At 34.0% G+C, this 18,873-nt stretch overlaps 1 protein-coding gene across 3 annotated transcripts in view; it reads left to right on the top strand.

The window, feature by feature from the left end:
- The window catches only part of ETV1 (ets variant 1), a 76,821-nt gene that overhangs the window by 8,875 nt on the left and 49,073 nt on the right, over positions 1-18,873 (top strand). For all 3 annotated transcript variants that reach the window (XM_008578061.1, XM_008578051.1, XM_008578070.1), the window contains one exon: positions 3,618-3,671. In XM_008578061.1, coding sequence (XP_008576283.1) covers positions 3,618-3,671 — 54 coding nt within the window. The remainder of the gene's footprint in view (positions 1-3,617; positions 3,672-18,873) is intronic.

Raw genomic sequence — 18,873 nt, 5'->3', positions numbered from 1 at the left:
AAGAAAACTCAACAGGCACCTAGTTTGTAAGAATAAAGGGGTTTTTACCTGCCTGCAGCCAACCTTGGAAAATTTTTAAACTCTCACCTTTTCTGGAGTAATGATTATTATTTTACCTGTAAGTTAAAAATTAGCATAAAATAAAGGCAAGATATATTTAAAATTGCTCACCCCAAGGCAATGTTAGTTAGGGAGGGGATAATAAGATAAAAAACAAGATTTGGTGATTCCGTGACTAGGTAATGATTAATATTTTTATGAATTTCTTTCCCATAATATGTATTGCTATGCAGTAAAAAGAGAGAAAATTAAAAACAAACAAACAAAAACCAACTTTGGGTAATAATCTAGGTAAAACAAGCAGCTGAGAATGCAGATACTACCCTTTTAAAGCCGAGATCCTGAGACTTGATGGCAACTTGTCTATTAACATGCAATGAACTGATAGAGCTGTTCCAGCTATTACCAATAAAATCCACATGCTTAAGCTTCTTGAAAGCCTTTTATTGGTCTTTTGGTATATACTTTCTCTCCTTCTCCTTTCTTTCCCTTCCTCTTTAATTACTTTTGTGGAGAAGCATTTTCATTTCCCGAAGGTGATCATTTCAAGCATAGTTTATAACAGAGAGTAGTGAAAAAAACATTTTTTTTTTTTTTTTAAGTTGGCCTCTGTTGTTAATTTTCAACTTTGGAGTTGGTATGGCTTGCCACATATCTTCAGGCAGTAGTTTGCTCCTTCACAGAATTCCCGTGAATCGAAGGAAAAGACATGTATGACAGAAGTGTGGCAGTACTTTGTCATATTTTCCTTGCCTGGATCCAACTTGTGTTTTTAGTTAACTGCCTTCCTTTTACTCTAACTTGAAATTAGAGGTATACGTAAGCCTTTGTCTATTTAAGTAGCATGCGGCTTCATTTGGCCTATTCAGTTTCTTAAGATTAGTTTCTGTGAAAATGTGAGTCATATGTTTTTTGTTAAAATCCTGTAATATGTTCAGGCATAAGTGTGAAGTATTTATTCAGTAAGTTAAAGAGTTAGAACAGAAATAGCTACTCTTATTCTTATACTTTATACAAATTGTTAGTATGCAGCTATTTTCTTTATATTTGCGAGGTATAACTTCTAGATTCTTCTGCTCTTAAAGTTTTACCCTTTTTTCTCTCTCATATCACAACACACACCATACACCCATCAGTGACTTTTATTATATCACTCTTGCAGTGATATATATTATACAATTGAAACTTGGTCTTATGATACTAAAGAAAAAAATCCGGCCTACAGGCATTCATATCAGCATATTCAGTTACAAATACACTTTTGTTGCTCACCAGCTATTTTTAACTATTCCTGTAAAGGGATATTACATTTTTATTAGATTCTTGTAAATGTTGGCTTTTTAGAAGCACAGTAATTGCTGTGGTTGATAATTTTGCATCTCAATAGTTGTATCTGTTTAGCTATTAATGTAGAGGAAAAATCAAAACATGTGGATATAATGAAAAAAATGTGCAGGATTTGATTCTGTTTACTTGCTGTTATGTATTAAATATATATCAAAAACACTTGTAATTTTTTGTTTTGGTGTGAAACCTCTTTGAAAATGTATTCCTCCACTTACAGTTTATGAATCTATGAGAAAAATAAAGCTTACTGCAATGTCAAAAAATACCCTGTGTTAATAGGTCAGGGAATGGCAATGTACAAATTTTAGATTGTTTTTTCCCCCTCTCCAATAGAATTAATTAGAAGTAAAGATATTAAACTGGACATTGTAGTGACGGTAACTGAATGTAATTGAAGTACTTTTGCGTGTGTGACTTGAAAGAAAAGGGTGGAGGGTGGAGAATTGGAAAGAAGAAAATAACATTTCTTGAGTGACTAGAATTGTGTTTAGATAATTTCATTTAAGCCTCCACCCCCCCCAAAAAAAAACAAAACACCAAAAACCAAAAAAAAAAAAAACCCTCAACCCTGTATTTTGCTATTAAACTGATGAGTAAAATGAATTTCAAAGAGGTTAAATAACTTACCCAAAGTTACAAAGTTAGCAAGTCCTAGAACTATGGTTTGAAGTTCATCTGACTTTAAAATTGTTACCCATAGTATCAGGTGTTAGTGGAATATGAAGAGAAAAAAATGCTTCTTCTGGTATAGACTGATCAAATAGGCATCCGATATAACTTGAAAAAGTTCCTAGTTTGTTTGGTTTCATTTGGTGGCAAGGGAAAGAGTGTGTCTTTAATAATATTAAGCATTGATGTGCAGAAGAAAGTTATTTGAAAGCAGTTGAATGCCAAACTGGATATATTTTAATAATAGGCAAGATTATCGTACAGTTATTCTCTTAATAATATAACAAATATTATTTGACCAAATATTTGTGTTTTTTAAAAAATGATATTAGATAAACTGATACAAAGAAACTTTAATTTTATGGATGTTGTATTCTTTTTTGTATAGAGTTTAAAAAGCATTCCCCATGTACAATAGGTTTGTTTTTAAAAATTAATTTGACATCTGTTTTAATATTACTTGACTAGATAGAAAAGTTTCAGTATTATATAAAACTAGTAAAGTAATACTAGCTAATCAAATCATAGCTAAAGTTATTTAGGATAACTCATTATATTTTCATCAAATTAAAAGTAACCTAACTTCTATTTTATGTAGTTTCTGTGTATGTAAGTGTGTATATTTGTGTGTATTTGTGAAAACTCATTTTAGTAATATTTTGTCAGTTTGGAATAGGTTATTTCCATGTTTAAATCAACTGATGAAAACATTGTAGAAGTGAAAAAGTGCACTTGTATTTTGATTGCTGCCAAATGCATTAAGTCCTTGCTATTCAGTATTTTTTTTTTTTTCCTTTACTAAAAACAGGGAGGTCATTTGACATTAGGACTGATTAAATAGCGGTATTCTTTTTGTTAGTGCTGAATAGTTGCCAGGAAAATATTTTGCATAAAAAGATGGCATTTGTTTTATTGTTCATTATTTTTACTATTATGAGTGTAATCATTAAAATATATCACTTTATTATATATGACTCAACTCAATGACAGTTCTTTCATTTTAAAAACTTTGTAGCGTACTTTGGCCAAATTTAGGACAAATGTTTTTAGTTATTGTAGTCTCATTCACTAGAGACAAGAGATGGAACATACCAAAAGCAGACATTTTAAAAAAGCAGAGGGACCTGTGTGATAACTGCACATCACTTAAAAGAATGGTGTGGTTAATTTAGGTGGGCTGTTTAGGCAGTGGCAGTGGGTGAGGAGAAATACCTTTTGCTCCTTTCATGCAAGAGAAACACTGCAGGAAATAGAAATCCTGTTGCTTTTATTTTGTGTCTCTTTTATTTCCATCTGGCAGGTGGAATTCAGAGGGATAACTGCCACCATCATATTTCTGACATATATATGTTTTCTAGTTGACATCAGTGATTTCTTCTACTTCCTCTCCTAAGTAGTGCTGTCAATACCATTTTAAATAGGAGCTCATTGGCAAATAATCATCAGTTTGATCTCAGCCTAAAAAGATCTTACTTGACATTCCTTATGCCGTGGCAGTTTCTCTCTTAATTTTTTTTTTAATTTTTTTTTTTCTTCTTCAGCTCAGGTACCTGACAATGATGAGCAGTTTGTGCCAGACTATCAGGCTGAAAGTTGTAAGTATAGTATGACTCATCTCTCATATTTTTTTCTGTTTTTTCTTCTTTCTTTCTTTCGGTTTAGTTGGTTTCCGCTTCTAGTGTCTGTTCCTGCATTGTGCCAGCACCGTTTTAGCTTACAGTCATGAGGAGATTTTATTTCTCAGGCTATGACATCAGCAGAATCCTAGATCTGAGCAGAGCTCCAAATAGTATAGGCAAGGAAAACTGATTTGATTACAAGATGGTCCTGTTCTCCGTATTTGGTAAATATCCTTGGAGGGAAAACCAGGTGTGATCCATGAACGTGCAAGTATTTACTTCCAGTTTGCTAATATGATCACAAGGAAAAGTCTGGATGCTAGTGAGAGACAGTCAGAGTTAAAATCCATATGAGATTAGTTATTGTCTCAATTATAAAAGATTCTAGACCACACATTCCTTGGCTTATTGTACTATTTTATATTCACAAACTGTCACCTGCTTTGATTTAATTTTGAGCCTGAAATTTTCTGCTTCCTAGTTGCAATGACACAATGGAAGTAGCCATTGTCTTGTCTTAGGGTCCCTTCTGTGTTCCTTTCCCTGAGCCTTGCTCCAGCGCCCGACTGTCAGAGAATGCATGAGGAATGATTCATGGGATACTCACCCTCCCTTAATTGCAGAGTGAGCATTTTGCCTGTACAAACATGGTTGCCTGGGGGTTTACTGCTGATATTTATACTTTGCCATTCTACCAGCTAGCTGCAGCTATTGACCCAAGGAACAAATAATAAGGAAATACCATCTTGATTATGAAACTGGCCTAATGCATTTTTGTTCTGTTAGTGCCATTTAAAGCTCTAAATTGTTTCATTTTTTCAGACCATTGACAGTATCAGAGGAGGCAAAATCAACAGTAACAAGTGAGGCTTAATACGACTTATGAAATCCATGTTTTCACACCTTGATATCATAAATCTAATACAAATACCTATATTACTTCAAGTAACACATGTTTATGGGCAATGTTTTCAACTTTTGCATTTGGTATCTTAAATTTCCCAGGTGTGAAGGATTGTGAGAGGTTTCTTCCATATTCTCTTGATACATGTTTTAGTTCAGCCTTATTTATTTTTTAAAAATTGATTGTGGTAAAATATACATAACATTAAATTTACTATTTTAACCATTTTTAAATGTATGGGTCAGTGACATCAAGTACATTCATGTTGTTGGGCAACCATCATGCTATCCAGCTCCAGAACTTTCCATCATCTTCAAATGAAATCCCGCGCCCATATAACAATAACTGCCCATTCCCCCATGCTCCTATCCCCTGGTAACCACTATTCTATCAGCTTTATTTTTGATTTAAGAAGAAACTTTTGTGGCCTGTTTGATGTCAGAATACAGGTATTTGACACACATTTTCAAGAACCCTATTGAGCACTGAGACAGACCCTAATTAGAGACCCTTAGAAACACTCCCAAAAGGACCGTGGCTAAGGAAGACTGCTGTGGAAAGCCTTGTCTTCTTGATTAAAGTGTGGGAAGAGAATGGTCATATTTCCAACATTTTCCTTCCTGTGGGGCAGTAAATTCTTCTTTTTAAAAGTTAAACCTATCTGAATAAAATCATCTCACTGAGCCATTTTTACATCTGAAGAAATTGGTAACAATTTTAATACTATACCAAGTGTCAAGGTAAAATAAACTCTGTAGAGGTAATTTTTTTTTTTACTCTTTTTCTTATTTGACTTTTTCATCTCTTTGAATTCTCTTCTCTTGGTCCTCCTTGTGTATCTCTTCATTCCCTGGAGTTCTGTCCCCAAAGTTTTCCTCTTATTTTACATTCAGTCCATAGAACTTTCTGTGTTGCTGAAAATAATCTACGTTTTTGCACCCCAATAAAGTAGACACTAACCACATTGACCAATCAGCACATTGGCTAATGGGGCTGAAGAAATGAATTTTTATTTATTTATTTTATTTATTTATTTTTTGTCTTTTTTCGTGACCGGCAACGGACCGCAACCCTCAGTGTCGCGCCCGTACCGGACCGGGACCGGCAACGGGATCGCAACCCTCGGTGTTGCCCCCGTTCCTCGCTCAGCCAGTGAGCCGCCGGTCTGCACGTGGGATCCGAACCCTCGGCGGGAGCGCCGCCGCGCTCCCAAGCAGCGCACTGTAGCAGTGCGCCACCGGGCCAGCCCAATTTTATTTATATTTTTTTAAAGATGACCAGTAAGGGGATCTGAACCTGTGGCCGTGGTGTTATCAGCACCACACTCTCCCGATGAGCCACGGGGCCAGCCCTGAAAAAATGAATTTTTAATTTTATTTAATTTTGATTACTTTAAATTTAGACTTGTGGCTATTGGCTACTGTATTAGCCAGGAGAGTTCTGAGGAGCGATGTGTCTACATTGTTATGTCTGGCCTGGGTCTCCCCTCTGCAGCTCACCTGACATCCTCACCTGATCCACCACTAGGGCCACTATGCAAATTAGGAAAAAGCAACATCTTTGGACTCACCTCTGTAGCCCTCAGCTGTGCGTCAGTGTAGAACACCATTTGCACACCAAACCTAGTCTTCAGTGTGATGTTCCATAGACAATTCATGCTCAGCAAGTCCAGTGTTGAAATCATATATTTCCTGACCAACATTTCTCTTCTATTTCTGTTACCTTTCTGAGTTAGTGGCATCACCACTCAAGCTGAAAACCTGTGATTTATTCTCAGTCCCATCAGTTCTTTACCAGAAACCTCCAATTGCTAACCAAGTTGTTGATTCTGCTTTTTCAAAAATATCTTAATTTCATGGCCTCTACCCCAACTCTATTTCACTGCTTTAGTTCTCACCCACCTTCTGCCTTGAATCAAACTTTCAGCTGGTTTTCTTGCCTTTAAATTTCCCTCCTTCCAGTTCACCCTTTGCAATGGCATTAATAACAGCTCTCTGGCCTTGTTAATTTTCTCCTTCAACTTTCTGCAGGACAAAGTCCTAATTCTTTAGCTATACAGAAAATTGTTCTATAACACAGGCCTTGACCATCTTTTTGATTTTAACTCTTGCTACTCCAGCACCCCATCTCTTCTTTTTATCTGCATTTTAACCCTTCTAATTTTTAACCCTTCAGGTAAGGTGAGCTGTTTTATGTCTCTTTGTCCTCTCACATGTTAATTTTGCCTTAAAAGTTTTCACTTTTTCTTTGCAGTCTGGTCAACCTCCTACTTCAGACTCAGCTTAGGCTTTGCCTCACTGAAATCTTTCTCAGTCTTTTCTTGTCCCCCTTACCCTGCTGAGTTAGCTGGACCCTACAGCAGCTTGTATCTTGCATTTATTATATTACAGTATTTTAAGTGCATGTCTGTCTTCAATAAGATTGTGGACTTCCTGCGGATAGGAGCATGTCACATTCAGCATGGCTTGCGTGTTCTAGAAGTACAATACGTGAAATTGTCATTGTGATCATGATCAGCTTCTTAGTGCTTATTATCTTCTAAGTATTTTCAGAGTCTTAATTCCTTTTTTCAGGTAAAGACATATGATCATGCCTTAAAACAATATGTATGGTTTCATTCTGGGAAAAATTGCTGAAAACATGAAAGTTTAACCAAAATGGTAAAGTTTTATTTTACTTCAGTTAATGAATATTTGCAGTTTAAAAAATATGAATTTGAGACTTGTGAATAAAACACCAAATTTTAAAATAAACCTATAAACAAAGATAAAAATAAATTTGAAATAGTCTCATAAAAAGAAAGTCGAAGTGTGCTTTATTTCAAGTTTTCACTTCCAGAAATGGCTGTTGTTGAAATGACGGTGACCAGCTAATTTCAGTCTTCCCTGAAGAGAGTTCAGAGGGAGATGATTTAAAAGGAAGAATTGGACATTCAGATTAGATTCTAAGGTGGATTTCTGAATGCAGAAGTTTATGAGATATTGGAATGGAGAGGTTATATGATCTCCAAAATGCCTTTTACAAATATTTGATTCTTATGTGCCTGGGAATGCTTGTGGGCAGAAGGATCCTATCTCTAGGAATGGAAAGAAACGCCTTCTCCCCTGTATGGCCCGTCTATAAATTCTACAGGCTATTTTTTCATATGTGAATAATTAGATTTCCTTATATACCTCAGTGAAATAAGATGCTTCTGTTCTTGTTTTATTGCTTTAGTACTTACTTTAGCAAATGAAGGTTAGGAGAATGAACAACAAAATTCTGCTAAACATTGCATTAGAGAACATCCATTTCACTGTAACATGTTTAAATATATGTAGGGAGTTGAGAACAGAGTATTCAAACATTGTGAAAATTCGATTACGTCATAACACTTGGGAACTTTCCGAAAATTTTCCTGCACATGCTTTATTTTTATTTACAAAATGTTTCAATTTGAAATCTGGAATCTAATGATGTTACACTATAGCTTGCTAAGTTTTGAACGATGCTAAACTTTGAAGCAAGTATAGGCATTAAAAACATGAAAAAAAGCAAACAAAATACATACTTTTTACAAGTCCATGCCGAGAAAGGGATGAAATCTAAGAGAAACAGTTAAATGGTTCTAACAAATTGCTTTTAGGAATAAATCTTTTCATAATTCAGATTACTTTAGTATATGCTTTAGCCCAGAAGAAGAAGGCCTCTTGAAAAAAGATAATTCAAAGAGTATTTAGAACATAGATGAGCCTTATCTTTCTGAAATAGATACAAATTTTTATGTAAATTAAATTTTGGCAAATCATGTATTTGAAATTTAATTATATCAGGGTTTTTTTTTTTTTTGTGACTGACCAGTTTGGGGATCTGAACTCTTGACCTTGGTGTTATAAACAACACACTATAACTAGCTGAGCTAACTGGCCAGCCCTTACATCAATAATCTTAAATTTTAAATTATATGCTTTAACTTTAGTTTATTGCTAATCATTTTAAATTTACCACCTTTCATTTTCTTCATTATGAAGTTATGTAGTATTTTTATAGCTAGTTCATTTCCATTTGGTTATTATAAGTGCATTTTAGTCTTTATTCTCTATACTGATTCACATGTAGATGATGTTCACATCTACTTTTCACATTCTCCTAGAACACTCCCAGGAGGATAGCCATGGTTATCCGAAATTTCCAACAGGATAGGTCCTTGTAACTTTACTCCTTTCTCTTAACGCTTAGGAAGACACACTGGAATGCAAGTCAATTAAAATGATGTTACTGAAGGAATAATAACCTTGACTCTATTCTAATATGTTTATGAAAGTAAATCTTTTGCAAACTTCTCCCCTTATTTGATATTTGTAGTATGACAGAGGACCACTCAAAAATAATCAAGACAAACCATTGTGTTGGACTCAACTTAAAGTCACTATTATATGGGTGACACTTTAAGTAAATAAAAGTCATAGCTACACTTGACTAGGAATCTTTTTTAAAAAGGATAGTATTTTTACTTTTTTATTTTTTTAGCAGTAAAGTGGAAAGAAGAAATGCCTTAAGAGATTACTGTTACAAATTTGTTTCTTAAAAACTGAAGTCAGATAGGTCTATGCAGACCGTGACTGAATAATTTATTATATTAACATGTGCTTGTGTAGGATCGGAAAGTTCCATTTATGAATTGTTTCTTAATTTTCTGCCTTTCTACTAAGCTACCTTCTTTCATTGTGTTTCTTTCTACACATTCAATGAGTACTTTATAAAAGTTTACTTTTTCTTATTAATTTTGAAACCTTTTTTGCCTGGTTAAATTTTTGGATATGATTGTCCAGGAAGAATTTTTTATCTTTTATTCCTCTGACTTCTTTTACCAGTGGAGAGTACACACTCAAAAAGGAATTGCATTTCTGGGATTTAAGAACATAAGTTTGTTACTGTGTTTTGTTTTCTTTTTTTAATTTTTAAATTTTTTGATGCATATGTAAACACGTCACCGTGGTCAGACTCAAACTATCCATTTCAAAGATGAATCGCTGCATGCCTTCTCACCTGTGGTAGTATGCCTGAGATCTAAGCAATAGCTAGTTCTTGAAGGTACTGTTTCCTTTGTGTCTGTTTTTTTGTTGTTGGTTTGTTTTCTGGGTTTCTTATGTCCTTTGCTTTTTCTTTTTTATAGTTTAAATATTTTATCAAAGATATATATTCATAGAGTAGGAAAAAAAACACAAAATCATTCCTTATTCCTACTATTTCAAGTTTCACGGTCCTTCTCTCTAGAGACAATCATTTATTTTTTTGTTTCTCTTTAAGTTTTTCTATGTATTAAATAATATGCGTGTACTGTAACTTCTTGATTTATCAGTTTTAGAATTTATCCCTTGCCTTGTTAAGATAGATAAGCATTTTGAATAAGTTTTCATTATATTATTGCCAGTAACCAGCTATATAATTCCACTTGAGTCCAGTAATCTTATTCACACTCGGGCATGAAGAGGAAATATTTGGGAAGCTTGAAGTTTCATGTTTTCTACCTTGTGAGAGTTTGACATTGTAGTTCTGGAATTGGGCTCCCAATACTCTAAGGAGCTGTTAGATGATTCTGATGCAGGCCTTCCAAGGAACACAAGGTTAGACATTTTGCCTATCCTGTCATTTACTTAATTGTAAAATAAATACAGCAGTATCAATCTTTTGCAATTAAGCTGTAAGATACACCCTGTAATTCATACGTATATACAATTTGTTATGTAATACAATCAGTCTCTGAAAAATTTTCTGTAATACATTGTCATTTTATTGTTTAAACATACTAAGGAATCAAAAAATGAAGTCTATATAAAAACAATATTTTAAGTAGTTTCTTATTTTTACCATCTTTGCTGGAGTTATGTGTATTTTCCAACTCCAAAGACTATTTTCTTCTTATTTTCTCTTATCTGTAGCTACAGGAAAGTCATTGCTGATTATAGATCTCTGTCATACCAGAATCAACTTGAGTTTAGAAGCATATCTAGTGTAGAGGATTGAGTTATGTCCCTCCAAAACTTACTGAAGCTTGAATTGTGTCCCCCAAGTTTAATGTATTAGAAACTTAGCTCCCACTGTGACTGTCAAAAGGGTGGGAAATCCTATTATGGTAACTGAAAGGTAGCGCCTTAAAGAGGTGATTGGATTGTAGGACTGTGTAGTAGTGAATGGATTAAAAATGGTGGTCAGGGGCGTGGTTCTGAGGGCTTTAAAAGTCTGTCTCTCTCTCTGCTTCCACCATCTTGCAATGTGAGACCTCTGGGTCACTGTTATTACCACCAGATGGACGTTGAACTTCCCAGCCTCAGAAATTGTAAGCAATACATTTTGTTTGCTTCATAAATCACTCAGTTCCAGATATTTTGTTGTAAGCAACCAAAACGGAGTAATACATCTAGTAGATAGTGAATTTTCCCAATGTTGATTAGAGAGAACCAAGGCATCGATGACCCCACCCTGTTCTGTGTAGTCCATGTAAGGATTCATGTCAGTAGGTGTGCTACTCTTCCATGGTGCACTCATGCCCTTAATGTTTGTCATAGTTTGGAGTCCAGTGGCCACCTTTCAGCAAGGAAGTTTCATCTTTGATTGTTTCACAAGGAATAAATTTTTTAAATCAAAATAGAAATCCAGTGAAAAATAGAATCCATCTTGCAGGACTGTTTGTTTTAGATAATCTCCCAGGAATCCATCAAGTCCAACAGAAGACACAAAATCTAAATTATATACATTGGGCATGTCACCTAACCTTTATTTACTTATCTGTAAGATGGCAGGGAAATAAATAATCTCTCAGGTCCAGACCACATTCTAATACTGTGGCACTTTTTTTCACACTCAAGGAAAAGAGAAAGGATAACATCTAAATACGGTGAATGCATGCTTAAATTTAAAAGTGGATTTTACAAAAGACATAAATAATGGAGGAATAATATGTGAGTAGAAATTATTATAAAGGTCTATAGCTTGAAAATTATCGCTTGAAAATTGCATCAGTCTTAATTTTAATAAAGTTTGTTCTAGTAGATACTTTTCAATAATTTTGGTTTTACCAATTCATTCTTCTTAAGGTAGGTAGGTCAGACATAATGCCAAGGTGAAATCCAAAAAATAACACAAAATTAAAAACCCTAAAAAACTGGGATTTGCGTTTCCATTATAGCTGAGAGCGAAAAGAATATATCTCAACCACAGTGTGTAGCTTTTTCTTTCCTATTTTATTTATCCTTTTTTAACTTTGCCGTTAGTATAACAACATATCCTAGAAATTGACTTCTGAAACATGCTCAAAGGAAGTGTTTTAACAAATATTTTCCACTCACCCTGCCTATAATTAGTAACAAATTATTTTTAGAAGAATGATCTGTGCCATCTTTGGTTGAACTTTACTCAATATCGAATAAATATATTGTTATGCAGTGACTGGACCTATGAGGGTAAGAACCAAATAGTGTTTATTGGAAAAATCTTGGTAAGGGATAAGGCTGGAAAATTATTTGCAGAACCCAATATTGTATTCTCTTTCCCAGTATTTTTAGTATATATACATATACTTACATATTGTGAAGTGTAAAAAAGCAAACACAGCATTTATTAGTATTTGAAAATAAGGCCAAAGCAGTCATGTAAATAAGTATATTTTGGGGCCACCATTTCATAGAATATGTAAATTTCGTGAAATCAGATATAAAGAAGAAATAATCTGACCTAAACTGGTACATGTGGGCTGTTCTATTATAATTGTATGTTTAGTGTTTATGATGAGTTTTTATTTGTATCATTTTTCCCTTTTTTTCTTTTTATGAGTACACATGTAAAGATGCACAATTCATATTTGCTCCTGTTATTGAATTTTCTCCTAATGACAATTTGTGCTGTGTCGCACTAAGTAAAAATGTTGGTTTGATGTTGTTGCTTTTTTAAATATAATGAATTATACCCCAACAAGTACTACTTGCATTTGACAGTAGCTGAGAGTGGTGGTAACTCAAGAACTGTTATTGATAATATATCAAGAACCACTAGATTAAAAGTTCTGTTTATACAACGTCTGATTAAGTTTTAAAACAAGAAAAGTACTTTTGTGTGATGGTTTTGCGAGTTTTTGAATGTTATTTAAATCTAGGGTTTACCAAAAAAGATCATTTTGCTTTAGTTGCAACATTATTAAACTATTCAGAGATTTGTTTCATAGTTACTCCTAGTGTTTATGTTTAGCTTCACAATCCTGTTATGAGTGATTTTTAGATCCTGTAGAAGAGGTTTGAATTGTAATGGTTCAAATCGTGAGGGACAAGGGTAGTACTATGTCCACATCTCTGAATTGGAATGGTTACAAAATCGGAATGATTGCATTCTTACAAATGAGATCCATATCTATTATCCTTATTCTTATGATTTTAAATATGAATAATAAATCTTAATCATGTAACAATTCTTATTTTACTTATGAGGTTTTAGTTTAACTTATTTGTTTTGTGTCCGGTACAGGTATAAAGCCCTGGACCTTGGTGTTATCAGTACCACGCTCTGACCAACTGAGCTATCTGGCCAGCTAACTTATTTATTGAGTACATATGTCTATACAGTTGTAGTCTGTACAGATGCTAAGTAGGTTTAGAAGACTCTAGAAGTTTATTAATTCAGCAGATACATTTTGAGCCCATAGTCTCTGTTCTGGGTACTGGACTCACCTGAAAAATATTGCTATTATCATGACACTTACATTCTTCCTTCATGTCACTAATAATTGAAGTTGTACTCATCCCATGTTGAGTGATGTGAAATGGTATGAGGGTCATTGTCTATGCATAATCATTGTGTATTCAAACTCTGATCTATTAAATTCTGAAGAAAATGTGCCTAGGTTTTGTTTCTTTAATTTTATGTTTATTTCCACAAAATGCACTCTGCCCAAAGGTGTGGCTCCCAGATTTCCCAGTGGATGACTGTCAGTGTCTATGTTCACATTTCCTTGGCCTATGCCAAAATTCCTGTGATGGGAGACTAAGAAGAATATGCTATGGCTTTCTAGAAGTTAATTATTTCTATACAGAAAGTATTGTCCTACTCTATTTCTTGAGATCATATTTGTTCTTTAAGATTTAGTTCAGATGTCACTTATTCCTTGACTATCTTTGTCACAATTAACTATGTGCCAATTAATGCTTTATGTACATCCCAATTTTAATCCTATGTCAATAGGCTTATAGAGAACAGATCATGTCCTGCTCATCTTTGTATGATTCACATATTGTAGATGTTCACTGAACATTGAATCGAATGAATAGCTTCTTGGGTATTTTGAATCTTTTTTAAAAAACATGTTCATGCACAGGTGGCTTGAGTTGTTTGAAATCTAATGCAAATATCTGCTTTGATTTTCCTCAGTCTCATTTTCTTTGAGGGATAATGGAAAACTGTTTGCATTTATGTAACATTAGAGCTAAATCTCAGTTATCAGATTAGGGTTCTGTAATAAATATTATTTGATACTCTTATCTCACAGTACATTTCTCAATAATCCATATTTAGCACAAGTACTCTGAAATAACTTGGTATTGTTTCCATTGGAGAAACCAGGTCATAAAATAACTAAATAAGGCATACAATAGCTGAAATTACACAGCTCAGATCCCCAGCTCATGATTGCCTGACCGTGGAGAACTTCCTTCCTTGACAGCCAGTATTCAGACCACTTGTGAAAGTTTCAAACTGTTTCTACTCTAAAAAACAAATCTATGTGGCTACTGAAGAATATTCTTCATACAGGACATTGATAGAATTTGAAAATTCTTCTCACCAAGGTATGATGGATTATGAGAGATGAAAAAAAACTTGATAGGGGTTTGTCCCAAGAACGATATTGTGTAAACTCATTTGAGCTAGTAGCTGTGGGAAAACAACATGGAAGGACTTGGTATTTGGGAACTGTGGAACTGTTCCAGTTCTTGTCTAGCTACAGTGCTTGTATTTCCCTGCCTCAAAGATTTTCTCTTATTTATTCAGAATCTGAGAGATGTCTATCATGACTCAACACATTTGCATGTTGTCTGTACACAGGTTTTAACCTCTGAAATGTTTCAGATATGGCATATTTTCCTCACTGGGGAAGAAGAGCCGTTTGGGTAACAGGTGATCGTAGGAGTAGCAGCAGCAGAGCTATCAGTAATAGCACTAATGGTATTAGTAGTATTCATGGCATTTCCAGTGTAGTAGTAAATATTCATGGAAATCCCAAGGCTGCAACTTGAAGAGACAGTCTAGATTAATGGTATCAACACCTTTAATTTGAAGTTGAAAAACTGAAATCTGTAAACGTTATTGAGTTCTCTTTGATTTTAAAAGAAGAAAGATTGTATGCTCTTAGTTGTGTGTCAGGAAAATAGGAAATAAGAAAAATATGACCCATATACTTTTGCTTATTGGAGGCTTTTTCTTTATCAGATTATTAGTGACACTGAAATAAGAAGTTAAATTCTTGTTAAAGAAGGTACTTGTAAACTGCTACCTCACTAGCACCAATATATATTTGTTGGGTGAGGGAATGAATTCAATTTAATACATTATTATGCCAATATTTTGTTTATCTGCCTTGTCAAGTTTAATGTATCTATGGGTAATTCTTAGTTTATTGTTATTTAGGTTTTTCCATGTTCTCATGATCAAGATCTATAAACCAGTACCAAATTCTAGATATATATATTTTTTAAATTCTGGATAATTTTTTTTAAATTCTGGATAAATTTCCATTAAGAAAGAAATATATATCTCCGTTTCTCCACTTTTCCCCTGAACTTTTCAACACTGACATTTAGTCCTAAACCATAAGATGCTCTTACAATTCCTTCCAGCTACAGAGTTGCCGGCAAAAGTTTTGTCAAATATTATGAAGGTCACACAACTCAGTTAAAAAATGGCTCACTCCTTTCAAAATGTATGGATAGTATTGAAGTAACCCCTCAGTAGTGCTAGATTTTCCTTTGCAATGGCTGTCATGCTGTGAAGGGAAAGTTTACTGCTGTTTGAGGTTGTTTTTCTCTATCCTCGTGGACACAACAGCTTCATTATATTGGTGTGATTTGACTCTGTAGTCCTTGGCACTGGGGCCAAAATATCAGGCGATGCCCTTGTCTCAGCTCATGGGGATGTGGGGAATGTCCAGCATCTGGATGTCGTTGCTTGTGTTTCTGGATGTTACTGCCTTCCCCAGACTCTCTACCTTCTTGTTTTCCTCCAGGATAGTCAAACCCTATCTGAAAGGTCTATTTACATTCATGGTTTTATTGCAGATTAAAGGCTGGTGCATTAAAAGGTTATCAGCTAATCAATAAACTTCAATCCTCCCATCTTGTGATAAAACTGTCCCATTGATCAAAGTGGAAATTTAGGCCCTTGGGCTTTTAAATGGCAATTTCTGAAGGTTCAGATAATGTGCTTATGGAATGTATAGACCTATCCTGTTAAGTATATTTAGAGGTGAATATATGAAGTTATATGTGCCTGACGTACATATAAGCAGACCCTTATATGCAATTGGATCCATCTAAATTTGATGTAAAATATTACATTTTCACTTTTCTTAAATTTTTTGTCAAATTCTAATCCTCAGTAAACCTCTTTCTGTCTCTCTGTATATATAAAATACCAGTCTTTTTTGTTAAGACTGGTATTAAAATGCCTCCTAAACCTTTAATGTAAAACTTCAGTCATTGTAAACATGGTAAAATAGACACAAATGCTGTGATTATAAAATTGGAAAAAATATGCCCTTATTTTCATAGTAATTATATTGTTCACTGGATAACAATTTTAGACTCTTAAGATTTGCCATCTTTATTTTGGTAAAATGCAGATTGTACTTTTAGTTAAATTTCCCATCATAGCTTTTTTTGTAATGAGGAATAAGTTAAGTCAACAAATATTCGTAGTGCCAGGCATTGTGCTAAGTACCATGCACTGGAAGATAAATACAATACCAGCAATAACACTAATCTCTTATATTTGTTAGAGTTCATTTTCAGATCCACATCTCATTTGCTTCTCACAATGACCCTGGAATGTAGGCAGAGTAGACAAGCCTCAAGCAGGTTTAGTGTGGTTGCCAAAGTCTCATAGGTAGTGAACGGCAGAACCAAGACTCGTCTTAAAACGTTTTCTCTTGTACGCATTCCAGCAAAATGTGCTAACTTGTAGTTCATCGAATTGCTATGACTATACAAGTGAACAAAATACATGTAAGTATTTTTGCCACATGCATGTATACATGCATAAATTTGAATGTTTGCATAATGCAATAAAGAAAAAAAATAGAAAGCATACAAAATACTTCTTATTATTTATTGGATTCTTCTAATTAAGAACATACTGCACAAACTAATGCATATATGGAAAGCAAGGGTGGAGTGGACAATCCTCTAAATTCCCATTACTCTATGAAAATCTTTATCCTGTGCTTTGACTTGTAGAAGTGTGGTTAAGTCCTATGTATACATAGGTCTTCAGCTTTAGGAATCCTGAAGTTTGCTTAACAAAATAATGATGCTCCAAAAGACAATTTTTAAATTTTGGTCTGGCCACTTTATCTCTGGGCAACGTATAATTAGGCAAGAAACATTAACTAACATTTGATGAAATTAATTGAGCATCACATTTGAAATTTTGTTTGATACTACTTTTTTATATTCATTCATGGTATTTATAGTATTGATGTGTAGACTCTAAAGCCATACAATATAAACATGAATGGGATTCATCCATAGGGATTCAAAAACAAAAAGTTGAGCTGGAAATATTCAGTTACATGTAATACAGACCCATTTATAGGATCAGTTAGCATCTTATGTTTAAGATTGTGGGTTATGAATTCTGGTTGATCAAGAACACCCTAATTTGGGGGTCTAGCAAAATTGCTTGCATCTTCAATGTTTTTGTTGATTTTGAAGTTGATATATTCATTGAAAGGGAAAAAAGTGTTGATTTTTCAATTAAGATGCAACCTTTACAATGCAGAGCAATAATAATTATAGTGTTCACTCAGCCTGAAGAAAAAATTTCACTAGTTAAATAGCAATAATCAAGATGAGAACTACATTAGAAGGGTGCTAATTTTATGATCATCTCTATTTAAATAATAAAAATGAATCTACGGGACCCTACTGTAACATTACTTGCAATGAAGTGGTGTTTGGCTTCAGATATGGCCTTCCTGAAGCTCATTTAAAAGTAATTGGCTGCTTAAATTGTGAATGACCAAAGATCATGCTTATAAAATACCTACTTCTCCAATGAATCAAGTGTTAGGCAGTGGTTGGGCTTCGGCAGAAGCAGATATGTTTGACTCGAAGTATTCTACAAGTGTTAGTATAATCATTCTTATATGATAACAGATTCTTATATTTTCAGCTTCCAAGGAAAGTCAACAACCACAAGAAAACAAGTTAGCATTTAAGAGTTTCAACAATTGGATTCTGCATGCTAAATTTAAGAAAAATATTCTAGTCCCTCCACCCCCCAAGTGGAATTAATAGCATCAGAGGATTAATCAGCACTGAAATAAAGATCTTACAGTAGCTAGCTATAAGTTCACAAGGCAACACATGAGCTTTGGCATCCATCATGTCTAGGTTCAAATCTATATGAACCTATATGTCTAGGTTTTATCTATAATTTACTATTTTTGTGATTTTGAGCTAATTACTTAACTTATTTGAGCCTCATACGTAAAAGAAAAAAGTAAATGGGTTGATGTAATGATTAAATGAGATATTTTATGCCAGATTTTGGCATATAGTTGAATATTGAATAACTCAGTAGCTCTACAGAAGTAAGACAATATCAATATCTACTTAATATACATACTGTTTTGAGACCAGAGGATTCATAAGCTACAGTAGCAGTAATGAAGATTAGGAATAGTAATGCCAAAGGTACAGTTAAAAAGAATTGAAGATGATTGTATTTGATTGATCTAGCAATGAAAGAGTTTGATTTGTGATGTCATTCCTGGTACTAAAATCTAGTAACACTTCTTCCCTAAATAGATGTGACTATTTATTATAACTCATTCTCCAAAAAGTAAACATCAGCCTCCTTCCCATTGTGCTCCACTACCAACTCAAGAGGAGAAAATCCTGCAGATGTAGCAGCACATACATTACAAATTTGTGGAAGACTCTGCTCTTTCTCTAGTTTTTGTGTTGGGTTGTTCATGCACAGTGCTTCAAATATTTCTTTTAAGAAAGATCAATAACGTATTCATGGCTTCCA

The sequence above is a fragment of the Galeopterus variegatus genome, unplaced genomic scaffold, assembly GCF_000696425.1.
Source record: "Galeopterus variegatus unplaced genomic scaffold, G_variegatus-3.0.2 Scaffold72, whole genome shotgun sequence".
Lineage (NCBI taxonomy): Eukaryota > Metazoa > Chordata > Mammalia > Dermoptera > Cynocephalidae > Galeopterus > Galeopterus variegatus.
The sequence above is the reverse complement of the archived record's forward strand: the minus strand, read 5'-3'. Positions and strand labels throughout refer to the sequence as shown.